The 27718-nt window shown below is 48.3% G+C and overlaps 1 protein-coding gene across 1 annotated transcript in view; it reads left to right on the top strand.

Annotated features, from left to right (window-relative positions):
- TRAM2 (translocation associated membrane protein 2) overlaps nucleotides 1-27024 on the top strand; it is a 75763-nt gene extending 48739 nt beyond the window's left edge. The window contains exons 3-11 of the mRNA XM_003789643.2: nucleotides 13556-13665; nucleotides 14134-14250; nucleotides 20593-20651; nucleotides 21693-21777; nucleotides 22327-22397; nucleotides 23978-24082; nucleotides 24336-24479; nucleotides 25352-25515; nucleotides 26745-27024. Coding sequence (XP_003789691.1) covers nucleotides 13556-13665; nucleotides 14134-14250; nucleotides 20593-20651; nucleotides 21693-21777; nucleotides 22327-22397; nucleotides 23978-24082; nucleotides 24336-24479; nucleotides 25352-25515; nucleotides 26745-26818 — 929 coding nt within the window. The 3' untranslated portion in view covers nucleotides 26819-27024. The remainder of the gene's footprint in view (nucleotides 1-13555; nucleotides 13666-14133; nucleotides 14251-20592; nucleotides 20652-21692; nucleotides 21778-22326; nucleotides 22398-23977; nucleotides 24083-24335; nucleotides 24480-25351; nucleotides 25516-26744) is intronic.
- Nucleotides 27025-27718: the final 694 nt, after the last annotated feature.

The following is a 27718-nucleotide window of genomic DNA, read 5'->3' as shown; positions in this document are numbered from 1 at the left end:
TTTATAAAGAAAGAGCCAGTTATCACACATTGTGCTGGTGCTTCCATTACATTTCTCCCTGAAGTTAATGTTTATGGGACACCAGATTATAACCAGTACCACTGTGTTAATTTACCATGAGAAAGTATTATCCTGGGGACCATAACAGTTGACATACGTGTGACTGGGCATCCGTTTATTACAGGAAGGGCCTATTTGTGAAGCCAGATCATGATCCTAGAGGGTTGATTTTTAAGTTTGAAACTTTGCCAGAGAAATGAGCAGACGAGTGATATCCTCCGGCGTCTGTCTTCCACCAGGGTGTAAAGCGTCGACTGCCTGCTCCACGGCTGAACTCAGAGCCTCTGGGTATTGGGAATTCCCACTATGTCTTGGGGGATGCTGCTGCTGCTGTTGACCGTATCGTGCCTTCATGTGTTTAATTAATTAATTGATTGATCTAGACAAATATTTGTGTGTCCTTTGTGGCCCATGCCCTGGGTATAATTTACAAAACTCATCTGATCTCTGACTCCCATGAAGCTTACCATCTATTGGGGAGGGACAGATAACAAACCAGTAAACAGTAATTATAGCTGTGACAGGGTGGTGAAGGAAATGGACAAGGTTTTGTAACAAGCAGAAATGAAAGGGTGGTGACTGGAGGTATTTCTGAAGAGCTGGCTTTGGAGCTGAGTGTGTGGAGGTTGTGTTGTGTGTATTGTGGGTGTAGAGAGTGGTTTGGGCGGAAGAAGGAACATTCCGGGCACAGAGATCAGCATGGGCAAAAGCCGCCAGGTGAGAAACAGACACCTCAGTGTGTTCTAGTAACTGAACGTGGGCCAGAGTGACTGGAGCCAGCCAGCCCGGGCAGTTTTCCAGGTTGGGACTATAGAATTCTGCTTCCAGAATACACCTTCCAGACCAGGACAGGCCTGGCTACAGGGAAAGGTACCTTAAAATCCATGCTAGATTGAGGGGGTTTCAGTCGCTTTAGAAGGAGATGATAAAGGATTGTTAAGTTACCTATCTTTTGTTTAAATCTCGCCATTTGGGGCTTTTGAAATATGACAAGCAAATAATCAAGAGAGACAATGAAATTAGAATCGCCTGCTTAATTTTGTTTTGAGCTCCTTAATCACTACCCCAATATGGTAATGTTTGGCTTGTAAAGATTGGGGGAAAGCAGACTTCTCATGGGAAAAAACACTTGGCAGTAGTAAGCCTGTTAAGGTTGTGATTTTTAAAAGTCTCAAAATCTCTTCAGATTGTAAATCTACTCTTGGAAATGTCTCCTTTTTTTTGTATAATCTGGGTTAATTCTGACTTCTAAGGCTTCTTATTTAAATAGTATATGACTTGCTCAACATTTAAAGTTGAATTTTCATAGAGAACTGACTGTTTTCATACAAAGCAGTCTGTCCTTTCTAAATCCCTGTGTCTCCTCTCAGCTGAGGTTTTCAAGTGCTGAGGAAAATAGCTAATATGTAATGTGGGTGGGGCTTTTCCTGACGGCTTCCTTTGGCTTTAACTCCTTCCTCTTTTCTACTCCCTTCTTCCCAGTCCCAGTATCAGCTTCGTAGAGCTGTTGTAATAAAAGCATCACAGAGTGAGTGGCCTAAACAACAGACATTTCTTGTCTCACAGATCTGGGGGCAGAAGTCAGAGATCCTGGGGCCAGGAGGGCCGTGCTCCCTGCAAGGGCTGGGAGAAAGTATGTTCAGGCTCCTACTTCTGGTAGCTCCCTGGCGTGTGGCATTCTGTGCGTGCGTGTCAGCCTCCGTATCCGGATTGCTCTTTGTTATAAAGGGCACAGTCAAGTTGGATTCGAGGCTCATCCTACTCCACTGTGATGTCATCTTTAATTAATTACTCTGCAAAGACCCTGTTTCCAAACAAGATCATGTTCTGAGGTGCTGGGAGTTAGGACATCAACATATGAAATTTGGGGACAATACAATCCATAACACCAGCTATAAATTGGTGATTTTGTTGCATTATAATCAGCTAGTTAAGAAAATTAAGCTGTCTTCAGAGAGGTGGACTCGGAACAGCAGTGGTAAGTCTATGCCTACTGAGGGAACGTCTGTCACGCTAGGGTCCTTGTGGCTTTCTTGACGGGCAGCAGCGATTGAGCAGGGGATATTCCTGTTTGCCAGCTCCCTGCTCTCCTTATTTCTACTTGCCATCCTGTTGAATGAGTTGCCAGGCTTTTCGAATAGAAATCCAGGACTGCCAGTTCAATTCTCAGGCAAACAATGAATGCCTTTTTATTAAAATATAAGTATATTCCAAATTATGCATCAAACAGAATTATACTAGAAAATTACTCATTGTTTCTCTGAAATTCACATTTAACTGATCCTTCTGTATCTTACCTGGCACTGGGATACCCTGCACAGCTCTGGCACAGAATAAAGTATTGGTTTTCTGGTCTTACCATTGGATACTCTGAGTTTTCTTCCTGATTAAAATAGCACCACGTATCTAGTATTAGGGTCAGAAATATTGAGCCTGTAAAAAGTCAGAGAATTATGGAAGTTTGATTCTTTGAATATCAGCATCAGCCTGGGAATTCCAGACAAAACCAAAACAAAACAAATAAACACAAATTGCTTTCATCATTATGTCCTGGAGTCTAGCAGGCAGACTCAGGCCTGCTCATTTCTTTTCTAGTCTAGAACTGTTGAAATGGGATAAGCATTTATTTACAAGGATTTTTTGGCTACTGATTTGTCTTGAGCAAACTGGTTAACATCTGGGTCTCCATCCCCCATCTGCAAAATCAAGAGCGAGGTCAATGCCTCAGCTGCAGCAGATCCTGGAGGCAGGAAGTTCTGGGAGTCTCTGAAGATCTTCCCAAGACCAGTGCTGTCAGCCCCACCTGGGAGCTTGTTAGAAGTGCAGGCTCTGGGTAATTCCTGCGCCCATTAAAGCTTGAGAGCATGGCTTTAAGTTAGGGGGTGAAAAGGTCCAGTTAGGCTTTCAGATAACCTGCACCTGTGACCTCAAAGGTAAGACAGGAAAATCCCCTAAGACCCCAGGAATACATTTGCATCTTTCTGACCTCCTCAAGTTTTGGTTTCTCTATAAATATTTGGTCTGGGGAGAGGTGGGAGGAGGTGGGGAGTATCACTGGGTAGAGCTGGTTTCCAGCAGGGACTGCAGCTCCTGGTCAGTACTTGTTTGTAAGATGGCAAGCCTAAGAGCTGCAGTAGCATTGTTGTCCTGACGATGCCTGTTGCTGCACACCTAGAACAGAGGCTGAGGGACCTCTTCAGGAGGAGGGTCTAGTGATCAAAGGTGACAAGGATCCACTTCTGGCTCTGTCTGCCCCTGTTGGTTTTATTACCCTCTGCTTTGTGGCATTTTGCTGCCAGAGACGGAAAGCCTGGGAACCTCCTACACCACAGCTTGGCCACCGTTTTCACCCTTCTAGGATGAGACCTGCTGCCTCAATGAACAGTCTCAGACAGGTGGTTTTAAAGCCTTATTCAGCCAAAGGCCTTTGTCCAGGGCTCAGAGTGGTTCTTGTTTCCCTTGCTGGTTGACAGGAATTAGTGTTATCTCCTGCTTATATCACATGCTCAAAAGATTGGCATCACATATCAGACTGAGCCCCTCTTTGTAAGATATGCTCACGGGGGCAAAAAAGGGAAAAGACAGGTAGGCAACAGTGGCCCTGGAGAGGGAAGCCTTTGACTTGATAATGGTCAAAAGCCCCCTAACCTCCAGCTGTGGCCTGTGCAGCTGAAGGAGACTTGAGACTCGCCTTGTCTGACCTGATCCTTTTACAGGTAAGGGACCTGAGGCTCAGAGAGTTGATGTTGGATGTTTCTAAGGTTGCAGCCATAGGGCAGAGGATGGCTAGGATTGCTCACAACCTATGCAGGACCCAGAAAGCCTGAGTTTGCCAAGAGGGTGGTGGATAGAGGGGAGATCTTAGTGAGAAAGGCACACCCTTGGCTCTGTCCTGGACCTGTGGGGCTGAACACCCACCAAGAGTCCCTTTGGCCCCAAAGTCCTGTCTATAAGAATAAGAGAAAAATAAACCAAAGTGTCCCTGGCTTATAAGTTGGCCATCTAAAAAACAATGCACAGCCTCTGACCCAGGGCTTGTGGCCAGCTCTGGACTTGTTTTTCAAGAAGCAAAAGTTGTCAAACTTAGGGAATATAACAGTTGTGAAGAAAATGGGCCATAGTGAGTGTCCGCTCAGTGTCAGGTGTCAGGGCAGGTGATCACTCATGCCTGCAGTCCTAGCACCCTGGAAGGCTAAGGCGGGCAGATTGCTTGAGCTCAGGAGACCAGCCTGAGCAGGAGTGAGACCCTGTCTCTACTAAAAATAGAAAAATTAGCCGGGTGTTGTGATGGGCTCCTGTGGTCCCAGCTATTCAGGAGGCTGAGGCAGGAGGACCACTTGAGCTCAGGAGTTTGAGGTTGCTATGAGCTAGGCTGAGGCCATGGCACTCTGGCCTGGGCAACAGAATGAGACTCTGTTTAAAAAAAAAAAATGAATCAGTGTGTTCACAAACTGGGCACATCTGTCAACCTGGAAGTATCCCCTTCCAGCCTCAACTTGACTTTGTGTAATTCCTGGCCACACGCCAGAGTGTTTACCCCATTTGGTATGGAGCTTCCAGAGGTCTGAGTGAGCAGAACCACGTACTTACTTGTGGCTAATTGCCGAGCAGCTGGAAGCCTGCAGACACACATCCTCACCTGCTGCACTGAGCCCCCTTTCTGCCAAGTCTCTTTTCTTCCAAGTCCCCTTTCTTCTCCCCTCCCCCACCATTTTACTTCACCTGCACTGGATCACTTCTTTTCTTCTCTTATCTAGCTAGGATAATTTTTTTTCTAATCAATTGTTCTTATTGAAATAATTTTTTTGTCCTTAATTTAGCAGGGGGGTTGCTAAAATTTTTACTTTTAGGAGAGTTAAAACCCCTATTTTTAGATTTTAAAAAGTATTTTTTGCGTTTGATCTTTGAAGGATTATTTTTTTTGTGGCTCCCCATGGACAATAAAAAAACAAGTTCACGCCGTCCCTAGCTGTGAGCAGGTGTGGCGGCCTGCCGACTGAGTGCGTGTGCTGTGCCTAGGGCACGATCCAGGTAGCAGCCCCAGATTTGTAAGTAACAGTGCAGTCTGTAGTATGCGCCTGGCATCTAGGAATTCTTGCTATATTTCTTTCTTCAAGGCCACAGGGAGGATTATAGACTTATCAAAAGGAGTGGGCATCATGAAAGCAATTCAGAAGCTGGGAGGTTTTCTTACCAAGTTCTCTTTAACTCTTTTCTCATCTTTTCTACATTTTTTTTTAATCATACAAATAGCTTTTATCATTTTGCCTTACCATAAAGCTGGAGAAAATATATCCCAAAGCACACAAATGGAGTTATAATAGTAACTTTGAAGATGCGCCAGTGACATCTTTACTTCTGTCAGTGTGTGTAAGACTTTACCAGGACTGCCGTCACGGATACCACACACTTGGGGGCTCAGACAACAGAAGTGTATTGTCTCATGGTTCTGAAGGCCAGAAGCCTGAAATCAAGGAGTTGGCAGGGTTATTTCCTTCTGAGGGCTGTGAGGGAAGGGTCTCTGCTGGGTCTCTCTCGTCACCGTGGAGATGGCTGGCTTCCCCCAATTCTCGTCACGTCCTCCTGCTTCTGTGTGTGTCTGTCTCTGAGTTCAAATGTTCTCCTTATTCTAAGGTCCCCTGTTATATTGAAATAGGTCTCACCGTCATCACCTTGGTTTATCTTTGTAAAGACTCTATGCTCAAATAAGATCACATTCTCAGGTATTGGGGTTAGGGCTTCAACATATCTTTTTTTCTCACATGGGGATTGGAGGGGAGAGAGTTCAACCCATAACAGCCTGTGTGTAAGAGTGTGTACATTTGTGTGTTTGAGAACTATGATGGTGCTTGGAGTTAAAATGCCACTGGCCATGTCCTCTAGCTTGGGAGGCCAGAGAGGGAGCATCCTGGGGAGATGGGGCAGGGCTGGAGGGTCCGTATGCTGCCCTTTGAGGCTATATGTCCCATGCCCATCCTAAGCCTGTCTTCCCTGCCGCCTTGGGGAGTGAGTCCAGCCTTCCCCGTTTAACAAATGCATCCTCTGTGTGATGTGAAGAGGTGTCAGGAAGCAGAAAGGCCTGATGGGGAGACCATGGGCTTGGCCTCTGGCATTGGCAGTGTGGTGGAGCCCTGGCCCCAGTCCTAATTAGCTTCAGGTCCTGGGAGCACAGGGGCTGCTTGCCTCCGAGCCTCAGCTGCAATGAGCAAATGATGTCACTCCAGACGTGCTCAGAATAGTGTATGGCCCAGAGCAAGTGACTCTTCTTTCCCTTTACCTTCTGATTCTTTCTGCTGGAAATAGTCATAAGGAGTTCATCTATTTGCATAGTACTTTATTAGTTATCTATTTTATTCCTCTAGCTTTTGAAGAAAGATATATAGTTTTTTGTTTGTTTTTTTGAGACAGTCTCACTCTGTCATTCTGGGTAGAGTGCTGTGGCGTTATAGCTCAGAGCAACCTCAAACTTTTGGGCTCAAGAGTTTCTCTTGACTCAGCCTCCTGAGTAGATGGGACTAACGGCATGTACCACTACTCCCAGCTGGTTTTTCTGTTTTTAGTAGAGACGGGTGTCACTCTTGCTTAGGCTGGTCTCGAGCTCTTGAGCTCAAACAATCCACCTGCCTTGGCCACCCGTGTTAGGATTACAGGCATGAGCCACTGCACTTGGCAAAAGTAGATAGTTTTATCTACATTGTCTAGCAGGAGTAACTGAGGCAAAAAGGCCCAGGGTCACATGATAGGCAAATGGCAGCTCCAGATATGGGCTTCCATCCATGGGGGGATGTAAAAATAGACCAGTAAGGTGGAGAAGGTACCACTTTATTTCATTTATACAAAGTATAAGGAAGAATTTGAAGATTTATTTATTTGAAAAATTATTTTTGAATAGGAAGCGCACTCACATGCTTCAAATATAAATCTGTCCAAAAACAGACATTTTATCTGGATCTAACTTAGATCAAGGTGAGCCGAGACCGATATTTCCTGCTTCCCAGCTTCTTCACGATGTCCCTTCCAGGCTGTGGCTACAGAGTAAGAGTCTAGCGTCCAGCTGTCCTCCCTTCTTTCATACCTCCAGGCCTGTGGGAAATCATCATCATTGCAAATTCACCAGCCTGGGAGGCTGTCTCCTGGGAACCTTTCAGGATTTCTTATTTGCCCTTCCAAGGTTGCTTTATGCAAATACAAGTACAATTTTTTCCCCCTCTTTATTGACACGAACAGTGGAATGCTATTGTTCTCTTCTGTACCTGGCCTGTTTTCCACTAAATAGTGGACCCCGGATGTCATTTCATATCAATATGTATAAAGCATCATTTTTTCAAACACCGTCTTGAGGTTTAACACATGCAGTCAAGTGCATGAGTTGGTGAAGTTTTGCATACCTAAAACTCTCGCCACAGTAGCCTGACTCCAGGTACAACACCGCCAGCTTCCTCGAGCTCCTCTAGTCACTGCCCCCCTCAAAGGTGCTACTGTTCTCATTCCTGAGTCTCCTGATTACTTTTATCCTTTCCTGATTTCATTAATTGCTGATTTTGTTGTGGTGGTGGTGGTTTGTTTTGTTTTTTTTGAGACGGATCTCAGTCTGTTGCCCTAGGTAGAGTGCTGTGGTGTCATCATAGCTCACAGCAACCTCAGTCTTGTGTTTAAGCAATCCTCTTGCCTCAGCCTCTGAGTGGCTAGGATTACAGGTGCCCACCACAACTCCCGACTAGTTTTTCTATTTTTAGTAGGGATGGAGGTCTTGCTTTTGCTCAGGGTGGTCTTGAGCTCCTGAGCTCAAGCACTCTACCTAACTTAGCTTCCTAGAGTGCCGGGATTGCAGATGTGAGCCACAGCACATGGCTACTGATTCTTTCTCTATTTTTTAAGCAGCTCCATTGTTTATGTCAATGCTTTTTAAATTCTGGCAGGGTCAGAATCATCTGAAAGTGTTGTTACCCAGATTCCTGGATTTCCTGCTCCCAAGTTTCTGATCTAGGAATCCTGGCACCAGTGATGCTGGTGCTGCTGGTCCATGCTACAGTTCATTTGCCAGTTCCCTATAAATAAAAACAACTTGGGTTGTGTCACTGAGTTCACTGTGAAAAACAGTGCTGGAGTGCATAACTCTGTACATGTGTTATTTTGATAGGGAAGGTACTAGCTACAGGAGAAATTCCCGGAAGTAGAATTGCTACATCAAAGGGTTGGTGCATTTGCTTGCAATCTCACTAGAAATTACCAAATTGCCCTCCAAAGAGGTGGTACCGTTTTTGCATTCCCACCAGCAGTGTGTAAGAGAGAGTCTGTTTCCCCACAGCCTTAGCAAGAGTATACCAGCAAGCTTTGGATTTTTGCCAATCTGATAGGTATGAAATGGTATTTTCAGTGTAGTTTTAATTTGCAGTTTTCTTCTGTGAAAAACTGAGCATCTTTTAAAAGGCACAAGGGCCATCTGTGTTTCTTTTCTCTGTGAATTACCTGTTTATAAGCTTTGCCCATTTTTCTGCAGAATTTTTGAAAACCTTTTAGTTCTCAAATTCGAGGAGCTTTTTCCGTGTTAGCAAAGTTAGCCCTTTGTCTCTGATCTGAATTATAAATATTTTCCACCAGGTGATCATTTGCCTGTGGATTTTGTTGATGCAGGTTTTTTCATATCTAAGTTCTGGATTTATATATAGTGTAAAAGCATCAAAATAAGGTGAAAAAAGAATTGGCTGTAAACACAGAAACTGATAGAATTAAATTTTACAAATCTAGATTTACAGGTATTAGGAAGAAAACTGAGAGAGAAAGAAGGATCCCAGGAGTACATACACTCATCCTCTTTAAACAGCCAATTTTTCACACAAAGGAGGAAGCGCCATGGGCAGAGAGATGCCGGACTCTAATGAGTTTTCAGAGCAGATGGGATGGCAGTAAACAGTAGGACATGGCTCAGGTGGTGCGGAGGAGGCCAGAGACTGCATAGTGGTATCTGGACAAGATTGGAAAATGCAGAGGCGCCAGGAGAAGCTGCTTCCAGGTGACATCAGAAGGAAACCAGAAAATATCATAGGAGACCAAACAGGAGGTCGGTCACAAATGACAGCTGCTACCTGAGGTGGTCAAAACAACCAATACTCGTGTTGGTCATTCCAGGTCTCTTTTTACCTTTTTTGCGGGTCTCTTTTTAAACTGTGATCAAAGATAAAGCAGGGCTGACTTTGGTGGGAGGCGTGGGATCGCCCTCCTGCTGTGGGAAGGTCATTGCCGAAGGTACTTCCTCTGGAAGCTAGAAGAGTGCACAGAGATGCTCTCCACAGGGACGGGTCGGAAGAAGAAAGGTGTCAGGGGTCATGTAGGTTGGAGGTGTAAACCAGTGGCCCCTGGTCGGACTTGGCCTGCAGATGTGTTTTCTTTGGCCTCTTTGGTATTGGCTCATACGGTTTTTTTTTTTTTTTTTTAACATTTTGAATTAGTCACCCACATTTTAGAATCAGATGATTTCATGTAAAGATTTCCGTCTTTGCTGTTGAAATACTGGGCGTCCGGCCACACTGGGCTGCATGTCTCCCTGGGCCACAGTGGCCGAGAAGGAGCTTCATCACTCCATCAACCCTACGGGACACCACACTCTGGAGTTTTCCATAGTTGCCTCTCACCTCTAGTGTGCCCCGACCCGGAGGCTGCTTGTCACTCATTTATTCCAGTTCTAACCGCTGTGTGTCTTTTAATGTGGTTGAAAGGAAGGTGGATATTTCTCGAACCGGTCTCTCTCACAGTGGAGATGTGAAAGGTAGACCACGAGGGCGATACGTAGTTTCCTCATCCACCTTCCTTGCTTATCGCATGAGATGTTTATGGGCATCAAACCAGATAACACCAGTTGAAGAATTCTGCAACTCTGAGGGAGGACTGCAGATGCAGATAAGATTACAGAGTCCTGCTTCTTCTGATTCTCTTACCCAAATCCACCTGAGGCATTTGTCTTCCCTCCCCTTCACTCTGCCACCATCATTGGTGCAGGGCACACCTACCCCTTCCCTGGAAGACCCACAGGTGCCGCCTCCTGGGTCTCCCTCTCACCCCTTCTCTATATGCATGGCAGGAAGAGGGGTCTTTCTAAATAATGTGACTAAAGTCCTCCGGTAGCTTTCACTGTCTTTAGGACACACTCCACTTGTCTTGCCATGACCTGTAAAGGGCCCTTCCTCATCTCCCTCCCGTGCAGGCCCCCAGCCTCCTCACTCCCCACCCAGCTTTTGGTCCACTTTGTAGCACTGTTAATACCTGGGTGCTGTTTTTGTTGTTGTTTTTAAAATTGTGATAATATATACATGGCCTCAGATTTACCATCTCAACCATTTGAAGCACACAGTTCAGTAGTGTTGAGTGTGTTCACGTCATCATACAACCAATCTCTAGTACTTTTTCCATCTTATAGAACTCAGTACCCATTAAGCAGCAGTTCTCCATTTCCCCTGACCCCACAACCTCTGTAAATTCAACTGCTCTAGGTCACTCATACCCGTGTAAGTGGAACCATATATTATTGTCTTTTTGTAACTGACTCGTTTGACTTAGCGCCATGTCCTCGACCTTTATGTTGTAGCATAGTCAGAGTTTCCTTCCTTTTAAGGCTGCACAATATTCCGTGTTTTGATGAATAAACAAAACCCTGTTTTGTTGATTCATCTCTCTGTGCACTCGCGGGCTTCTTCTCCTGTTCTGCTGGCATGACAAGTGGTGCTGTAAACGTGACGTGCTCACATTTTACTGGAGATTCCACTTCCAGTTTTTCAGTTATTTTGAGCATAACACCTAGAAGTAGAATTGCTGGACTAGATGGTGATTCTATTTTTATGTTTTTGAGGAAACAGCGTCCTGTTTTACATAGTGGCCGTACTATTTTACATTCCCACCATCAATGCACAAAGGTTCCAGATTCTCTGCATCCTGGGTAACACTTGTTATTTTCTGTTAAGTTTTCTTTTTTAATTGTAGCCATCCTAATGGGTATGAGCAGATAGCTCATTGTGGTTCTGATTTGCATTTACCTGATGACCACTATCTTTCCAGGTTCTTACCAGCCATTTGATTTCTTCTTCGGAGAAATGTCTATTCAGAAGACCTTTGCCCATTTTTTAATTGGGTTGTTTGATTTTTTGTTGTTGAGTTGTGTAATTCTTTGGCTGCTGGATTTGATGTGTACCGGCTAAGCTCCAGGCTGGCTGGGACTGTGCCCACGTGGCTCACTGCCATCTCCCCAGCATGGAGCCCTCCATGTGGTTTGTTAGCTGGTGGACACACAAGCACGTCACACTCAACAGTGAAGGAAGACAGGATGGATTTATTCATGCATTCTCATTTCAAGAAGGGCTAAAGGCTGTGGTCACATGTCTTTGGATCCATAGTATTTGGGGGTAAAAGTTGTCATGTGACCTCAAAGGCTTGAAAATGGATAAAATCTTCACAGGTGTTATTTCACTGACTTGTGGACTGTGCTTGTTTGGTTGAGTACAAATCCCATTTTGCCTAATATTGATGGTCTTAATGATGAAACTGTGTGTGTATTTAATTATCTTATAATTTCAAAATATGCTACCATCTAATTAGTCTCCTTTGATCCTCCCTTAGGAAGAAAGTGGGGAAAATATCATCCCAGCTCCTTAGTGGCAGAGCAGAGTCAGAGGCCTCGTCCCATTCTCTCCTCATCCTCCCATTTCCTCCTTTGGTCCTGGTGTCTAACACTCCTACAGCTCAGCCCTTTGGTGGGTCAGGGTGGGTCTGTCATCGGGCTTATCAGTTCCCTCCCTGCCTTCATGCAGGCCACCTGGTTCCTTACCTGGCTTGCAGGGGCAGCTTCCCAGCTGGTGTCCTTACCTGTAGGTGTGTTCACAGCTGTCAGAGTAAACTTTCCAAAACACAGATTTCATCATTTTCCTGTTTAGTTGGAATTCTTCGATGTTTCCACATTGCCTTGAGGATAAAGTCCACACCCTTCCACGTGGCTCACAAGGCCGGTAGCAGCAGCCTCATCACTTGCCATAACTGCCAGCCCCCACTGTCCCCGGCAGCCAGGCCTCATTGCCTGCATCCTGTGTGGATGCCACCCCCCACCCCCTACCCCTACTGGCCTGCCTCTCCCCAGGCTCTGATGCCACCCTCTTCACCCTGAACAGTCAGTCACCCCACACCTCCTCTCCAGCCAGAGTCAGGCCTCCATCTGCCATCTGCCAGGGCTTAGTGCCTGTCCGTGGTGTAACCCTAAGTCTGTCAGTCTCCCTGCTGGGCGCTGTGCTTTGCAGCCAGAGGCAGGTCTTTTATCTGCTTGTTTCTACAGAGTAGTTCTTTGTGGAAAGGAGGAGGGAGAGGAAAAGGGAAAGGCTGTCTGGTTTCAAAGTTCATGTTCTCTCTGTCCTCGCCACCTCCTCTCGCCCCCTCCCCACCACCCACACTCGTGGTCTCCCAGGCCAGAGCAGCTGGGTGAGGGTTGACTCCCTGAGTGACCCAGTCAGCTGTACTTTGCTCCCTGGCCACCCTGATACAAACCGACCCTGGCCTACCTTCTGGTAAATGCATCCCAGCACAGAGATGACTCATGTGTGTGTGACTCAGGGTGAGTGCGGCACAGCTGGAAAGGCAGCCGGTGTGCCTCAGGGGTGCTGGGTCTGCAGAGCGGCCCAGACTGGGCGGGCGTCTGCCAAGCTCTCGCAGCCCTGCAGCCTCTGCCTGCGAACTGGAGCGGGGTGCATATTCCCTTCTGTGGAGAAGGAGGCCACAGTAGCAGGGGCTGTAAGATTTCTCTGTCTGGGATTCTGTCTAACTTATTAGTATTAAATAATCTTTTAATAGATCACCATTTCTTGTGTGTGTACCATAAAGTTAGTGTCACTGTTGATAAGCAGATTACATCATTTAATCCTCACAATAGCCCAACAACAACAAATCACCAGCCAATAACTGTCTACCACTTATGATGTGCCATGCACTGTTCTAATTATATTTATTAATTTTTCTAATTTTCACAACCTTATGATACAGGAACTCAGATGAGGAAACTGGGGAATGGAGAAGTTACACGTAGAGGTGCCCACGGTCACGTAGGAAGTAAAGGACACAAAGTGGCAGTCCACTTCTGAGTCTGCTCTCTCGACTCCCACACGGTACTTCCTTGATGAAGTGTAACTATATAGTCCCATTTTACAGAGGACATTAAGGCACAGGGAATTTAGTCGCTTATCCACAGTCACACAGTCAGGGAGCGGTAGAGCCAGTGATGGACGCTGGTTGTCTCCAGCTGTGGTCCCTAACATCTCTGCTCCTTTGCCCAGATTTGGGAGATACACAGCCGTCACAGCATGGCGGTGAGCTTGGTGCTACTTAGCCTCCGCACTGGTACTTCTCGAGGAAAACAGACAGGTTGGACAGGATACTGGGGCAGAAACCTTCTTCTGTGGGAAATACAGATGGCATATTCTGCCCACACCCAGGGACGCTGACGGGACTCCTCTTACCTCCACAGACAGTGAGACCGTGCACTACCACTACGGCCCCAAGGACCTGGTCACCATCTTGTTCTACATCTTCATCACCGTCATCTTGCACGCTGTGGTTCAGGAGTACATCTTAGATGTGAGTGACCTGCCTGGGGAGATGCCTTGGTGTGGAGGGCCTTGCCTTGGAGGGAACCGCAGCCCTGAATCCATTTGCCCCTAGTTTGCAACCCAGTCTTGTTGACTGGATGTTCCTTGCCACACTTTAGTTTCTGTCCCCTCTCACAGCCTTCTGTAGTCAGCATGTGGGACAGCAGGACTTACTACATGAGGAAAAAGCTGTCTGAAATATGGCAAGATATCCTTCTGGGTCTGTCAGACCCAGCACGGTGAGGGGGTAGGCTGGGCATTCATCTTGCCGCTTTTTTAGGATGCTTGCCCTAAATTAAGCACAGTATGCACACAGTAGGCCTGCGCTAAAGCACTTGGATTATGGCTTCAACCTTCTTATGATATTCAACCCTTTTGCGGGGAGAACAGTAGCTTGAAATCTGCCCAACATGGTTATACTCATATAATAATATAAGGTATTTTCTCTATTCTTTAGAAAATCAGCAAACGGCTTCATCTCTCCAAGGTCAAGCACAGCAAGTTCAATGAATCTGGACAGCTGGTCGTCTTTCATCTCAGCTCAGTGATTTGGTGCTTCTACGTGGTAGTGACGGTGAGTGATCCTGGGACTGCTGAAGAGTGGAGAGCCCGGTCTCTCTTGGATTACTGATAGAATGACCATGAAAGGCTTAAGGGGGAGGGGGGGAGAGCACGGAGCAAGTTTCTTAGAGCTGGAACTATTTTTGTATCCTTACGGTAGTGCAGTGAGAGGCCAAATAGTATAGATGTTAGTTTATAGCTGGAGAGAGTCATCTTGTCCAAGTAAACACCTGTTAGAATTATTAGGTGATACTGCGATAACAGTACCATATATCTGCATGACACTGTATTGTTTTACAAGTCCTTTCTACGAACACTGTACCATAAGATAAATGGTTCATTCTGATACTCGTGTTGTAGATTAAAGAGTTTCAAGCTCAAATTTTGCAGTGTGCCTGTGGTCACATGGTTTTTGAAGTGGCAAGGATTGTTTGGACTTGGGGGTCTAGTTTCAAGTCCAGCATACATCTGTTTTACTACTTTGGCCTTCCATAAATGAGGGCAGCCTTGCCCTGTCCACACATCGAATCCTGTAAGAGTCAATGCCATTCTGACAAATGCCTGGAGGACCAGATAATTTATCTACCTCCCCTTTCTACACAATAGCAGTCTTATTCCAAGCAACCTTTGATAACAGCAAAATTCCTTCGTACAAAGGAATGTGGACAGTCCTTTGGGGTTCTCTGTAACAAGACCCTGCCTGCCGTGCAAGGAAGCATTTAATTAGCACTCACCCCTATCTGGAGCACCGTCCTTCTGTAACCTGGTCCCGTGAGAATCTAGGCCCATGGCTTGGAAAATCTGGCAACACTATGACCTCTTAGAAATTTCCTTCTCTGCCTTCCACAGACCCCTCACCAGCACTGTCTTCTCTCATTGTAAGGAACTCTCTGTCTCCAGCTGAGTGCTGAATTCATCTTCTCAAAGCAGGAGTCAACATGTCCTTTGTGTATTATCATTTTATCGCAGAACATTTTTCCTAAGCAGAACACTGGGGATTTAAAATGAGGGACCTAGACGTCTATCCTCTCCAGCAGACTTACATTGTGTGAGTGCTGCCCCCTGCCGTTGTGCAGTGCACACAAGTCTCTATACTTCTGGGTTTCAGGCCTCTCCTAAAATCCTTGATTTTGAGTTAATGCTACTCTGAAGCAGAATGGCCTTAGGATAGCAACGACATCAAATGAGCCTGCAGGCATTGCCTCATCTCTAGATCACTTTTACCCTTTCAGCCTCACCCCACTCCCACATTCCACACCAGCTGTGACACATGGGATGGAGGCCAGAGCCAGGTTGCTTAACCCCCTTCCAGAGTGTGAAACACTGACTGCTGTCTCTGCTTCTCTAGTCCTCGAAGGACTTGATGGCACTGATGGTGAATTAGCGTGGGAGCATGTGGGCCTTCCTTAGGGAACATATTCACTCCAGGAAGAGCCAGTTACCCACTCTATATACCTAACAGGAAAGAGGACCAGGGGAAACTCTAGAGACCCCAGCTCCCGATAACACCATTTGACTCCTGTTCTGCCTGGGAAGAAAGTGGTTGAAGAAAAAGAGAAGGAGTTCTGTAAAAGGAGTAAACGTAGCTATTTTTTGTAAATTGTGTTTTTCTGTTCTGATGCAGATGTTTCATCTTCTTTCTCTCATTTCAAGTCTGTTCATCAGTGAGTCCTGGCAGCTCTACGTCCAGAACACAGGGAGATTCCACTGCTTTCTATCTGTGCTATTTCCCCTAGTCCAGGGTTCCTTGACCCTGGGAGATTTTGCCCCCCTAGGGGACATTTGGCACAGTGCTACTGTCATCTAGTTTGTGTAGGCCAGGGATACTACTAAATACCTTGTAGTGTGCGGGACAGCCCTCACAACCAAACATTACCTGTCCCCAGATCTCCAGGGTTGAGAACCCCTGACCTACAGTCCAACCCTCCACCATCTCTTGCCTGGACTCCTGAGTATCTTTTTTCCAGAAGGGGGCTCTTGTACCCTTCTACCCCAGTCCACTTTCTGCTCAGCCAGAGATTTGGCTCTTTAAAATATAAATAAAATCACACATTTCTTGGCTTAACTGCCAAAATCATTTTTTCATCCTCGCTCAATCTGGGCCCTGCCAAGCTGCTGTCTCCCCTCACTGGCCGCATCCCCCAGCCCTTGCCTTGTTTTCTTGAGCACTCCTGGCCATCCTTGCCTCCTGGGTTTTGCAGGGGTGGCTCTTCTGCTCAAGTGCTCGGTCCCTGACATACTATGGCCAGAGGTTCCTTCTTACTGTCCAAGTCTCCACCTATGTGTCACCTCCTCAGAGAACACCCCCATTTGCATGTTCTCATTGCTGGCGTGTTTCCTGTCTGTGTGTGTGCACTGTCTGTCTCTCCCACTAGACCCTCAGCTGCTGCTAGCAGGCCCCACGCTCACTGCTGTGTGCCCTGCTGCAGCACCAGCCCTGTACTGAGTGCTCACTGAACACCCGCCATGAGAATGAAGGAGCGAACTGCAAATGCGTCTTCTTTCTCCAGCCTGCAGTAGTTGTTTTTTAAGTAGGGAATTATTTTTATAGACATCATAGACGATCATTTTTTTAAAAAATGAGTAATATAGGGAAGTTAAAGAAAAATAAAACATGTACCCCAAACTCTTCTCACCAGAAATACCAATTTTATTTTGGTGTTTGATTCAGAAATTTCTGTCTGTATATACACCGGTAGAGTGATGATGGTAGGAATGTGGCTGGACCAACCAGTAACTCTGTAAGAATGTCAACTTCCAACTTTTAATCTACCTTTGATCTACTCTTTGTTGTTCACGGGGAAAAAAATCTCCAGTGGAAACAGCAGGGTTGGGTGGTGGGCATTTAGTCTCCCCAGTCTGACTTCCTGGGGATGTCTGACTTTAAATTTGGAACCTAAAGTCTACTGGTCAGTGAGAACTCAGTATGGAAGGGTCTTCCTTCCGTGCTAGTCCTGTATCAGGACTGGTTTCCACTAACCGACTATTTGCTTTAGAGCAGATTGTTACTGCGTGGTGATTCCTGATGGACGCATGATATAAGGTGTGTCTGAACCGAGGCAGCAGCTGCCTGTGTTATGTCTAGATTCTGCTGTTTTTTTGGTTCTTTTTATTCGAGCACCACAAAGGAAGATTGCTGGGGAACCAGGAGGGGCTGTTCCAGCTGGTGGAGGCCTTGCTTAGCTCATGGGTCAATTTGTAGAATCAGAAAAGAACAAAGGATTTCAAAAGCTCCTCCAGACCATCTGCCGAGGTCTATGGGTGGATAGGATTTGGGGTGGGTTACAGGTGCTCCCTGGGCCACAGTTGGCCCCCTGGGGACTCAGGGGCTTTGCGTGCCTGAGCTCAGGGTGCCTCAGCCCCGATCTGCCCCGAGACAGCTGCCTGGACAGAGGTCTGGAAAAGGCTGTTCTCGGAGCAATGAGTCACTTTTCTTCCAGCCCCCTGCTCTCCCCTTCCACCCCCTCCTCCTCCAGCCCCAGTGGATTGGACGTTTGCAAGCAGGCAGCATTTTTCTGAGGAGTTTTCTTTGCTTGTGGCTTCCAAGTTCTGACCCTTTTGTCTTCTAAGTAAAGAGGCCGAGCTGAGCACCATTCCTTTGTAAAAGCACAAGATTATCTGGGCTTTAGATTTTCTGTCAGTACTGCTTCTCTCTTGGCCAATTTTTTTTTTTTCCTGGCAGAAATTCCTCTACCACCCCAGTCCCAGAAGTACAGTTTTTTTGTGCTAGCCACATTGCTGCTTCCTTTAGGAAGAGACATTCTCACCTCTGATTTCCCTGGAATGAGGTAGCCTACAGCTGGAGGTGGATGTGTGGGTGGAGGGGGGACACAGGCATGGACAGCAGCAGTGTGTCTGAAGGAGCTGTCCATGACCACCACCAGTGCCACGTGGGAGTACCAGGGTCCTCCACCTCCACACCTCCATCTGTGTGCACCAAGGGAGGAGGGCCTTGCTCATGAGACAGGAGGTGAGGCCATGTGGGATTGAAGTTCATGCCTTTTCTTTCTAAACTAAGTTTCCTTGACTGCATTGGTACATGCATCTGATTGGACCTATCAGGTCATTGTGTCAAGGTGACAAGATTTGGGCTGTGGACTAAACTCAAAATGTATACTGACATGCCAGAGGTCACTTAGTGACTCCAAGGTGGGTGGATCAGCCCTCACTTGGTAGATAATAACCTAGGTCTCTTCCCACCAAGATGTGTTGGCCTTTGTGTTCTCCGGAGCGCTGCAGAACCCCCCGCCCTTGATCCCAGTGTGGATTTTGGAGGCTCTCAGCATTATTTCCATCAAAACTACCAGCTCAGTTGATTTTCTGATTTACTGAAGTAAACTGGCCTGAAGTTACTGGACCAGGAGGTTGGTGGCCTAGCTCAGATTTCAACAGTGGTTTTGGAAAACCATCTCCTTTCAGGAGACATTTCCTGTCAATTTCTTCCATTTCCCTATTTCTAAAATGAGGTCATACTAATCGCATCTTCTCTGCTTTTTCTGAGTGACAAATAAGAGGCATCTTTCTTCAGAAGGGAGAAACTGTCTAAAGCATCCATCATTCATTCATTCATCCAATATATTTTATTGGATTCTTATAGTGTGGCTGATCTTGCTTGTGGTGGATCGTTTCTTCCTGTGTTTTGTAAACTTGCTTTGTAAATTCATCCTTTTTTCTGAGACAGAATCTTGCTCTGTTGCCCTGGGTAGAGTTTCGTGGCATCCTAGCTCACAGCAACCTCACACTTGTGGGCTTAAGTAATTGTCTTGCCTCAGTCTCCTGAGTAGCTAGGACTACAGAAGTGTACCAAAATGCCCAGCTAGTTTTTCTATTTTTTTGCAGAGATGGGGTCTCACTCTTCCTCAGGCTGGTCTTGAAGGCCTGAGCTTAAGCAATCTTCCTGCCTTGGCCCCCCAGAGGGCTAGGAATACAAGCGCGAGCCACCGCGCCCAGCTGTAAATTTATCTTTACCAAAGTTTTATCTGTGGGAATAATTGTCCCCAGAGTATCACTGGCCCATGACACTATTAATACAAATTTCTTAGCTTGCTGGTTCCTGGACCACACAGGTGGTCCTGTGGAGTTGAACTCCAAATTCAGGGTGAACCCGAGGTTGTAGATTTTTGGGGTAATAATTCTGTTTTCTTCCTGAGCCCAGGCTGAGCAGATACGGTCATTCTCTTGTGTTTTTTTTTTTTTTTTTTTTAAACAGAGCCTCAAGCTATCTCCCTGGGTGGAGTGCCATGGCATCACAGTTCACAGCAACCTCCAACTCCTGGGCTCAAGCGAGTCTCCTGCCTCAGCCTCCCAAGTAGCTGGGACTACAGGCGCCTGCCACAATGCCTGGCCATTTTTTGGTTGCAGCCATCATTGTTGTTTGGCCGGCCTGGGCTGGGGATTCGAACCCGCCACCTTAGGTGTATGTGGCTGGCGCCTTAGCCACTTGAGCCACAGGCACCGAGCCCATTCTCTTGTGTTGATCTGCAAATACTTTCTAGATTATAGCCTTTCGGGGGTCCTGATTATACAAAGTCTTAGGTCCTACCTCCCAAGACATCTTTTGTTCCCACGTGGGTGCAGAAACCCTAACCCCAAGAATAACACCTTCAAGGCTTCTACAGTGGCGCCTTACTGCTCCGGCTTTTAGCTTCCTATCTGTTTGGGTCCTGGAGAGAGGGTTCCCTTTCTTATTGGGAGCTAAATTTGCATTTAAAAGAACATACGTGTGTGTGTGTGTGTGTGTGTGTGTGTGTGTGTATATATATATGAGACAGTCTCACTCTGTTACCCTGGGTAGAGTGTCATGGCGTCATAGCTCGCAGCACCCTCAAACTCCTGGGCTTGAGTAATCTTCTTGCCTCAGTCTCCCACGTAGCTGGGACTGTAGGCACCCACCACTATACCCCACTAGTTTTTCTAGTTTTAGAGATGGGGTTGCTCTCTTGCTCAGGCTGGTCTTGAGCTCCTGAGCTCAGACAGTCTACCCTCCTCGGCCTCCCCGAGTGCTGGGATTACAGGTGTGAGCCGCTGTGCCTGGCCTGACGGTGGGTATTTTTGTCTTCATTTTTCACATGAGCTGACTGGAGCTAACTACATTGCCCAGAAGATGCAATGGAATAGTAAGTGTTGGACTCATGTTCAGGCACAGGTCTTCAGAGCCCAGAGTATGGCTCCCTTCTCCAACCTGACACTAAAGCACCTAGCCAAGTACTAGGGGATTCCACACAGAAGGGGCTTTTCTTTTCATATTTCTCGTTCCTTCCTCTTTTCAGCAGGTGGGGACTAGGTGCGTCCTGGGCCCCAGTGGGTCTCATGTCCACATCTGTCTCTGAATGGTCTCTTTTCTTACCCTCTACAGGAAGGATACTTAACAAACCCAAGAAGCCTCTGGGAAGACTACCCACACGTGTACCTCCCGTGAGTATTCTCATGACTTGGTCCTCAGGGAGGAGCGAGCTGGTCCGTTGCCTTCTCATCCCAGTTTGTGGCCAGAACACAGTGGGCCAGCTGGCAGGAGGATGCTATCATACCCTGGGCCTGCGGGCCGAGAATCCCCAGATGAAGTGTCATCTGTACCAACCCCTCTCACAGAGGTGCCTAACTGCATGAGACAGACCCGAAAGCAGAGCATGTCCATGTAGCTCTCAGGGTTTCACACCTTCTCAGCAACCCACTCACATTCACGCACATCTCCCTCCAGCCTCCCATGGCCGATGCTCGGGCAGAGACTGCGTCTCCCTCTCTCAGTGCTACCAGGATGCCAGGAGGGCATCCCCCTCAGGAGGCCACCCTTTGCCTTTCTGAGACCTATAAGAACATCAGCACCAAAGGATATTGAGCTGAGGTAGACTTTGCCCTTGCTGCTTAGATCCGTTCATTGTTCAGCATATGTATTAGTTGCCATCTCCAGTGACACTGGTCTGTGATTGGCTCCCTCCTTGAGGATGAAGAAGCTCTCCTCTTTTTTTTGGTAGAGGGAGACAGAGTTTCACTTTGTCACCCTGGGTAGAGTGCTGTGGTGTCGTAACTCACAGCAGCCTCAAAGTCTTGGGCTCAAGTGATCCTCTTGCCTCAGCCTCCCCAGTAGCTGGGAGCACCTGCCACAGCACCTGGCTAGTTTTCCTTATTTTTAGTAGAGACAGAGTCTTGCTTTTGCTCAGACTGGTCTTGAACTCTTGAGCTCAGGCAAACCAGCTGCCTTGGCCTCCCAGAGTGCTAGGATTACTGGCATGAACCACAATGCCTGGCCCTCTGTATTATTTTTTTCTATCCATGGATTTTTCTGTGTCTTTCTAAGTGGTCTTATGTGTGGAGAGGGCCCAAGCCAGCAGGGAAGCCAGGGCTTCCCTGAGTAGCTCTTCACACACAGAGTGGCCTGGGCCTTTCCCTCCTGTGCTTGGTGAGCACCTGCTGGGCATTTTCCTTTGTCCTGCATCTGTGACTCGCCCCTATCTCTAGCTTCCAGGTGAAGTTTTTCTACCTGTGCCAGCTGGCCTACTGGCTGCACGCGCTCCCTGAGCTGTACTTCCAGAAGGTACGGAAGGTGAGTGCTCACTTCTCTATTCTGCTCTGGCTATTCCCAGCAGGGCCTCCCCTCCCTTTTCTCTGGCAGCATGGAGTGTTGGGTTGTGTTGGGACTGTGTTGAGGAGTAGAGTAAAATGCTGAGTCAGCCCCTCTCCCTGCCAAAGCACCACGCAGACCCCGTGAAAGGAGGTTGCCAGGGTCAGTCTCTTGCCTGCCCCTCCACCAGAGAAGGAAATATAACTCTTCTCTTCTAGATACAGAATGGAGAGCTTTTTGCCATTCCTACAGTCTTTAAAAAACTTATTAATCATTTCTCTGAATTATTTCTAAAAGCCCTCTTCCCCAGTGCTTGTCTCTTTTTTCTCAACCCCAACCTTACCCTCTACTACCAGGTGCAAGGACCTGAATGCCCTTGGACTTTTCAGTGGCCCAATGCATGGGCTCTGGTGTGACATGAGAGTGTGTGTTAGAGCGGCCTGGCTTCTCTCACCCCCGCACGTTCCTGAAATTCCCTACATCTCCAGCGGGGGAATGAGCACGTTTACCACCTGTTTCTCTTGTTTCCAGGAAGAAATTCCCCGCCAGCTCCAGTACATCTGCCTGTACCTAGTCCACATAGCCGGAGCATACCTCTTAAAGTGAGTAAGGCCTGGAGCCAGCCTGGTTTCCTTGCCCTTTTCTGTCCATGCATTTGTCCTCACAGTCATTTAATTAGCAGTCATTTATTGGACGCACTCTGTGTGCTGAGTACCATGCTAAGACAGGACTATAGAGACAGAAAATGAACAGTTCCTTTACCTCCGTGGCTAAGACAGTTGTAGCCGGGAAGAAGGGCAGTGTAATGTGGTGAGCACTGTGGTGCGCTGTGTCACCTGCTGTGCGAACCCAGAAGAGTGACTTCCCAAACATGAGAGCGAGCAAGCAGGAACTCAAAGGATGTTGGCCCTTAGGTGTGGCTTTGCCGGGCGTAGGCCTCCCCAAGCTGGCTCCTGCCTCACAGCATCCAGTGGCTCATGCTGCTCATAACTCTGGGGTTCCCTTCCCTTTGTTTATGACAAAATGGAGAATCGTTTGCTTCTTGGTTGTTCTAGAAGTGGAGAGTGTTGCTATAGTGTTTGGCCTTGAGAGTCTCTGTTATGAAAAGAATCCTATTGATGAATAAGTGATGCCATTGATAGTTTGGGCCTTTTCTGAGCTTTATCCGTGCAGCGCAGGAGAAAGCCTTGTACTTGCCTCGCTCTTGGATGGCATTTTGAGAACTTGCTATATACCCGGGGTGCCAAAAAAAGTATACACATTTTAAGAAAGGGAACACATGTATTAAACTTGTACTTCTCAAGTCATGTTAGACTTCTGCAATTACAAGAGATGCTAATGTAACTTAGATTGTTCTTTTGTTACAGGTATATATTGAGTATTATAATTTTAACATAGTTGTTTCCTCTCTTAAAATGTGCATAGTTCTTTTAGCACCCTCTGTGTATACTAACTTTTTGCTGGAGTGCCTGGAGATGCTGCAGCCAGTTGTCTCCTGGCTCCTGCCCCCAGGCATCCTGTGAGAACCGGTGACTTGGATTAATAGAGTAGGGAAGTGAGGGAGTGTTCAGCCCTGGCCCTGGCGCCAGAGGCCAAGAGCAGCGTTAATGCTATTGGTCTCTGAGGGCTGCAGTCTGTGTGGTGGTGCTAGCTCTGCCCTGTGTTGGGTGCTCATGTGTCATGTGAGTGGCGCTGTCACCCAGTAGAGTATGGTGAGGACCAGGGGAGAAGGTGCAGGCAGGACCACGTGGACGGAGCTTCCTGCTTCTCTGTGCCCTCTCGGCTCTGTGGTCCTGCATAGTGCAGAGTCAGACAGCAGGGACACCTCATATTTCTGTGCTCAGAGCTTGGCAAACTTGCCATGAGCACCTTTCATGTGCTTGGTTCCAGCCTAAGTGGTGAATGCAGAGGGGAAGCACGGGGAAGAACATAGGCCAGGTTCACAGTGGGAGCAGGCAAGGGCACCTGACCCAGACAGACCGGTCAAAGGCCAGCGGGTCATATTAGGAAAAATTCTTAAAGGTATGACAGCTAAACTGAATCTTAAAGGATGACATAGGAACAGCTGCACAAAGTGGGGGTGGAAAGCAGAGCCCTGGCACAGGGGACAGGCTGAGCCCATGCAGTGGCCCATGCTCTGTCTGGCATCTTGAGCTGAGTGTAAGGCTAGTCTCTCCCACAGCCTGAGCCGCCTGGGCCTGATCTTGCTGCTGCTGCAGTACTTGACTGAGCTCCTCTTCCACATGGCTCGACTCTTCTACTTTGCAGACGAAAACAATGAGAAGCTGTAAGTGGGGCCTGGATGACTGGGGGGTGCCTTCCTGGGTGCACACTGCCTGCTCCCACTATGATGCAGGCAGCATCCTGAGGCCATTTTTTTTTTAAATCCTGGAACATCTTATTCTGGCTGTCTTATCCCTCAAGCACCCTCTTAGGCCACCCTGACTCCTCTTCCTACTTAAGGTCCCTTCTGGAGAAGTGGGTGAAGGTTCCTTTAAGGGCTCTAAAGGCTGACATTTCTCTTCTGCCTCTGCGAACAGATTCAGTGCCTGGGCTGCTGTTTTTGGGGTCACCCGCCTCTTCATCCTCACCCTTGCCGTGCTGGCCATTGGCTTTGGACTGGCTCGCATGGAAAACCAAGCATTCGATCCTGAGAAAGGGAACTTCAACACTTTGCTTTGCAGGTGAGTTGGGCAGAAGCCCGAGGCAATAGGTCAGGGCTCCCTGAGCACTGCCAAGAACCTTCTGAACTTGATACAACTTATACAGAAGATCAGGAGGTGGCAAGCCCTTGAATTTTCTGCATGTTGATAGTTAACGGAAATCTCTGGACATCAGGCCTGAGGAGAGGAGAGATACCAGCCCTCTGCTTCCATCAAAACCATTTTCACTTCCTGGCCCTGGTTCTCTTAGACTGTAATCTGGGTGTCTGTCCAAATGTGAATTCCTTCACATGTGTCCAGTGCTTCATAGGGTGCCGAGGTTCATATCCAGAGCCTCAGCTGATCATTACAGCCTCGTGTGGGCTTTTTAAAGCCATGTCCTCAATGGCCTGGCCAGTGGTGATGAGATGGTGAGGAAGATGAGTGTGTCTATGAGCCCATGGGCCCGGGGGCGGGTGGGGTGATTTCTCCAGGGCTGTTCTGCTTTTAAGGGACACTCAAGATGAGCAGCCGCTCTTCAGGAATTATTTCAGCTGCATCATAATTCAAGTTACTGGAATTCCACCAGTATTTGTGGGGCTTCCATTAGCTTGTTCTGTGCTGTGGATGCAAAGGAGACACAGCCATGGATCTGCCTAGGCCTGGGAGCAGTGTGAGTGCAGACCTGGATGTGTGTCTGTTGCCACTGCCATTTCCTTCCAGTCTGCTCAGCCCCGTCACGTTACCAAGCCTGCAGTGTGCTAGAGCAGAGACTGACTGGAGCACACTCTCTTCCTGGTGATGGTGGTGGTGAGGCCCTGAGTGCGGGGCCACGGGAGCTGCCCCTTGTTGCCCCCACCCTGCCCCAAGGCTGTGGCCCCTCCTCAAGCCCCTCTCACCTTCGCCCCACACAGGCTCTGCGTGCTGCTACTGGTGTGTGCTGCCCAGGCGTGGCTCATGTGGCGCTTCATCCACTCCCAGCTGCGGCACTGGCGGGAATACTGGAACGAGCAGAGTGCCAAGCGGAGAGTCCCAGCTGCCCCAAGACTACCAGCCAGGCTCATCAAGAGGGAATGTGGTGAGTGCCAGGGCCCTTGGCAGAGAGCAGAGCCAGGCGAGGTCTGTCTGGAACAGGTAGGGAGGAGCTGGTCCCGGACTCCATGGGTACTCCTTGGAAGACCAGTCCTGTGGCTCCTCCTCCCCAATTCCTTCCTGGGCCTGGGGCTCCTGGCTCTGACTGGCACGTGTCAGGGTGTGGGCCAAGGAAAGATTATGGGCAGGGCTGGAGCCTTGGCTACTGCAGGGCAGGGCCATGGCTGGGTGGGGAGCTCTGGCGGGAAACATGTCCTCAGGGTGGCTTCTGTACCCCAGCCAAGTTTCGCTGCTGCCGCTGCTGGCACCCGTTCTCTGTGCTGCCTAGTAGCACTGTCCTCACCTACCCTTTGCTCCATATCTCTGCCTGCCCTTGCCTCCCAGTTTGCTGACTCCTCCTCTGTCTTCAGTAATGACTCATAGGGACACAGTGCTAGGTAGGCAGCAAGGCGGGGACACCCACTTCTCCTTTGGCTCGGGCATGCACAGTAGGAATCACCTCCCCCACCAAGTCCCCAGGTACTGCCAATCCTGCACTGTCTGTCTAGACGCAGGTGGGCCCCAGGCTCTAGGTTTTGACTCACTGGCCTTTCCCCAGGTAGCCACCTGCTTGGCAAGGGCTCGTGTGTATAGGAACCAGAAACGTGTGCAGCTGGGTGTGACCTGGCTGGCAGGGGAGGTGCAGGGCCTGAGGCTGCGGTCACATGTACCTCTCTGAGTGAGCACACGGAGGTATTTTTAACAACAGTAGAAAGAGAGCAGTTTTTCTGCCAAAGGCCTGTCCCTATAGCCTCTCATGCCCCTCCCTTCTGTTGCCACCATTCCTGAGAGTTGCTGAAATGGGTTGGTGCCCTGCAGGGGCCCCAGAGGAACTGAGGATATTGGGAGCTCTAAGTGATCTCAGCCAGCATCTAGCCCTAGCCCCAGGCCGGGGCAGGCAGGCATCTGCCTGCTTCTGAGTTTTACTGTGTGTCACCCCCAGGTCCCTCCTGCTAAAGGACAGAGACCAAGCCCCTCAAACAGGGCCACTTGTCCAAGATAGTGGAGAAGGCAGGACCCTACTGGGGGCTATCTGCTGGCTTCCCATCACCGTGGGAAGCTGCGTCCCTGTATCCCCCTGACTTGGCCCTGTGCAGCAGCGGGGGCTGCCCCATCCTGCCGTCCCCTCCTGCTTCAGTCTCAGACACCCTGTATATTTCTCTCTCCACTGCCCAGGTTACCATGAAAATGGAGTGGTGAAAGCAGAGAATGGAACTTCCCCACGGACTAAGAAACTCAAGTCTCCTTAAGGCCAAAGTGCTGAGAACAGGAATCCTCATGGTGGGGGCACAGCAGGGGGCGAGGAGCAGGGCCCCTCATTGCCTCCGCCCTCTGCCTGTGGTGCTCCATCTCAAACAGCGGAAACCTGTCTTTCAACAAGGGGTTTCTCCTTCTTGGCTTTCTCTTTTTCTTCTATAAATCTTTCTCAATAAAGCCAAAACTCTCTCTCTCTCCCTCAGGCCGCCTTGTGTCCTCACCTCTGCTGGGCTCCTAGCAGCATGGTGTTCACGGCTGTCTTTCTGCTCACCTCTTTCTCTTGCTCATGGCTGCTGCTTTCTCTTTTACTTTGTAATTTCACCTTATTGTGCAATTTTTCTGTGTCTGATTTTTACAATGAGAGGGAGCTAAGATTGCAGTCCTGTCCGTCAGTCCCCAGGACCTGTCGGTCTGGAAGCCTCGTGCCAAGGAGCCTCCAGCTGGGGCCAGTAGCAGGCCCCTTGGTGTTCCCCTTGTGGATGGGCGAGAAGAGGAGAGGCCGGCCCTCCTGGATCACAATCTCCTTGGTGCTGATTAACTGACAAGATCCACGATTCTCGTTCTGCACGTACCATCTTGAGGCACAGCAACCACTGCTGGTTGCAGGTACTAAGGCATTTGGCTGTGGGACCCGAGGATTCAATCCAGGAGGATGGCGTGTTGACTCCATTGGGTCTCGTTGGGTCTTAAGCCTTCCTGGGCGTGGCATGGAGACCTGCCTGCTGCTCGGTGGGGGAAGTGCTGGAGGAGGACAAGTCTTCCCACTGTGGAGAGCAAAAGCAAAGCGCTGGGCAGCAGGCTTTTCCAGAAAGGTAACAGCAGCAGAAATGAGGGAGAAGTCAGCCTGGGCCTTTCTTCAACAGTCCTGGCTATAGTTGCTTTTTTGACCATTC

The sequence above is a fragment of the Otolemur garnettii genome, unplaced genomic scaffold, assembly GCF_000181295.1.
Source record: "Otolemur garnettii isolate 467f Iridium unplaced genomic scaffold, OtoGar3 scaffold00035, whole genome shotgun sequence".
Taxonomy (NCBI): domain Eukaryota; kingdom Metazoa; phylum Chordata; class Mammalia; order Primates; family Galagidae; genus Otolemur; species Otolemur garnettii.
This window is presented reverse-complemented; position numbering and strand designations above follow the sequence as displayed.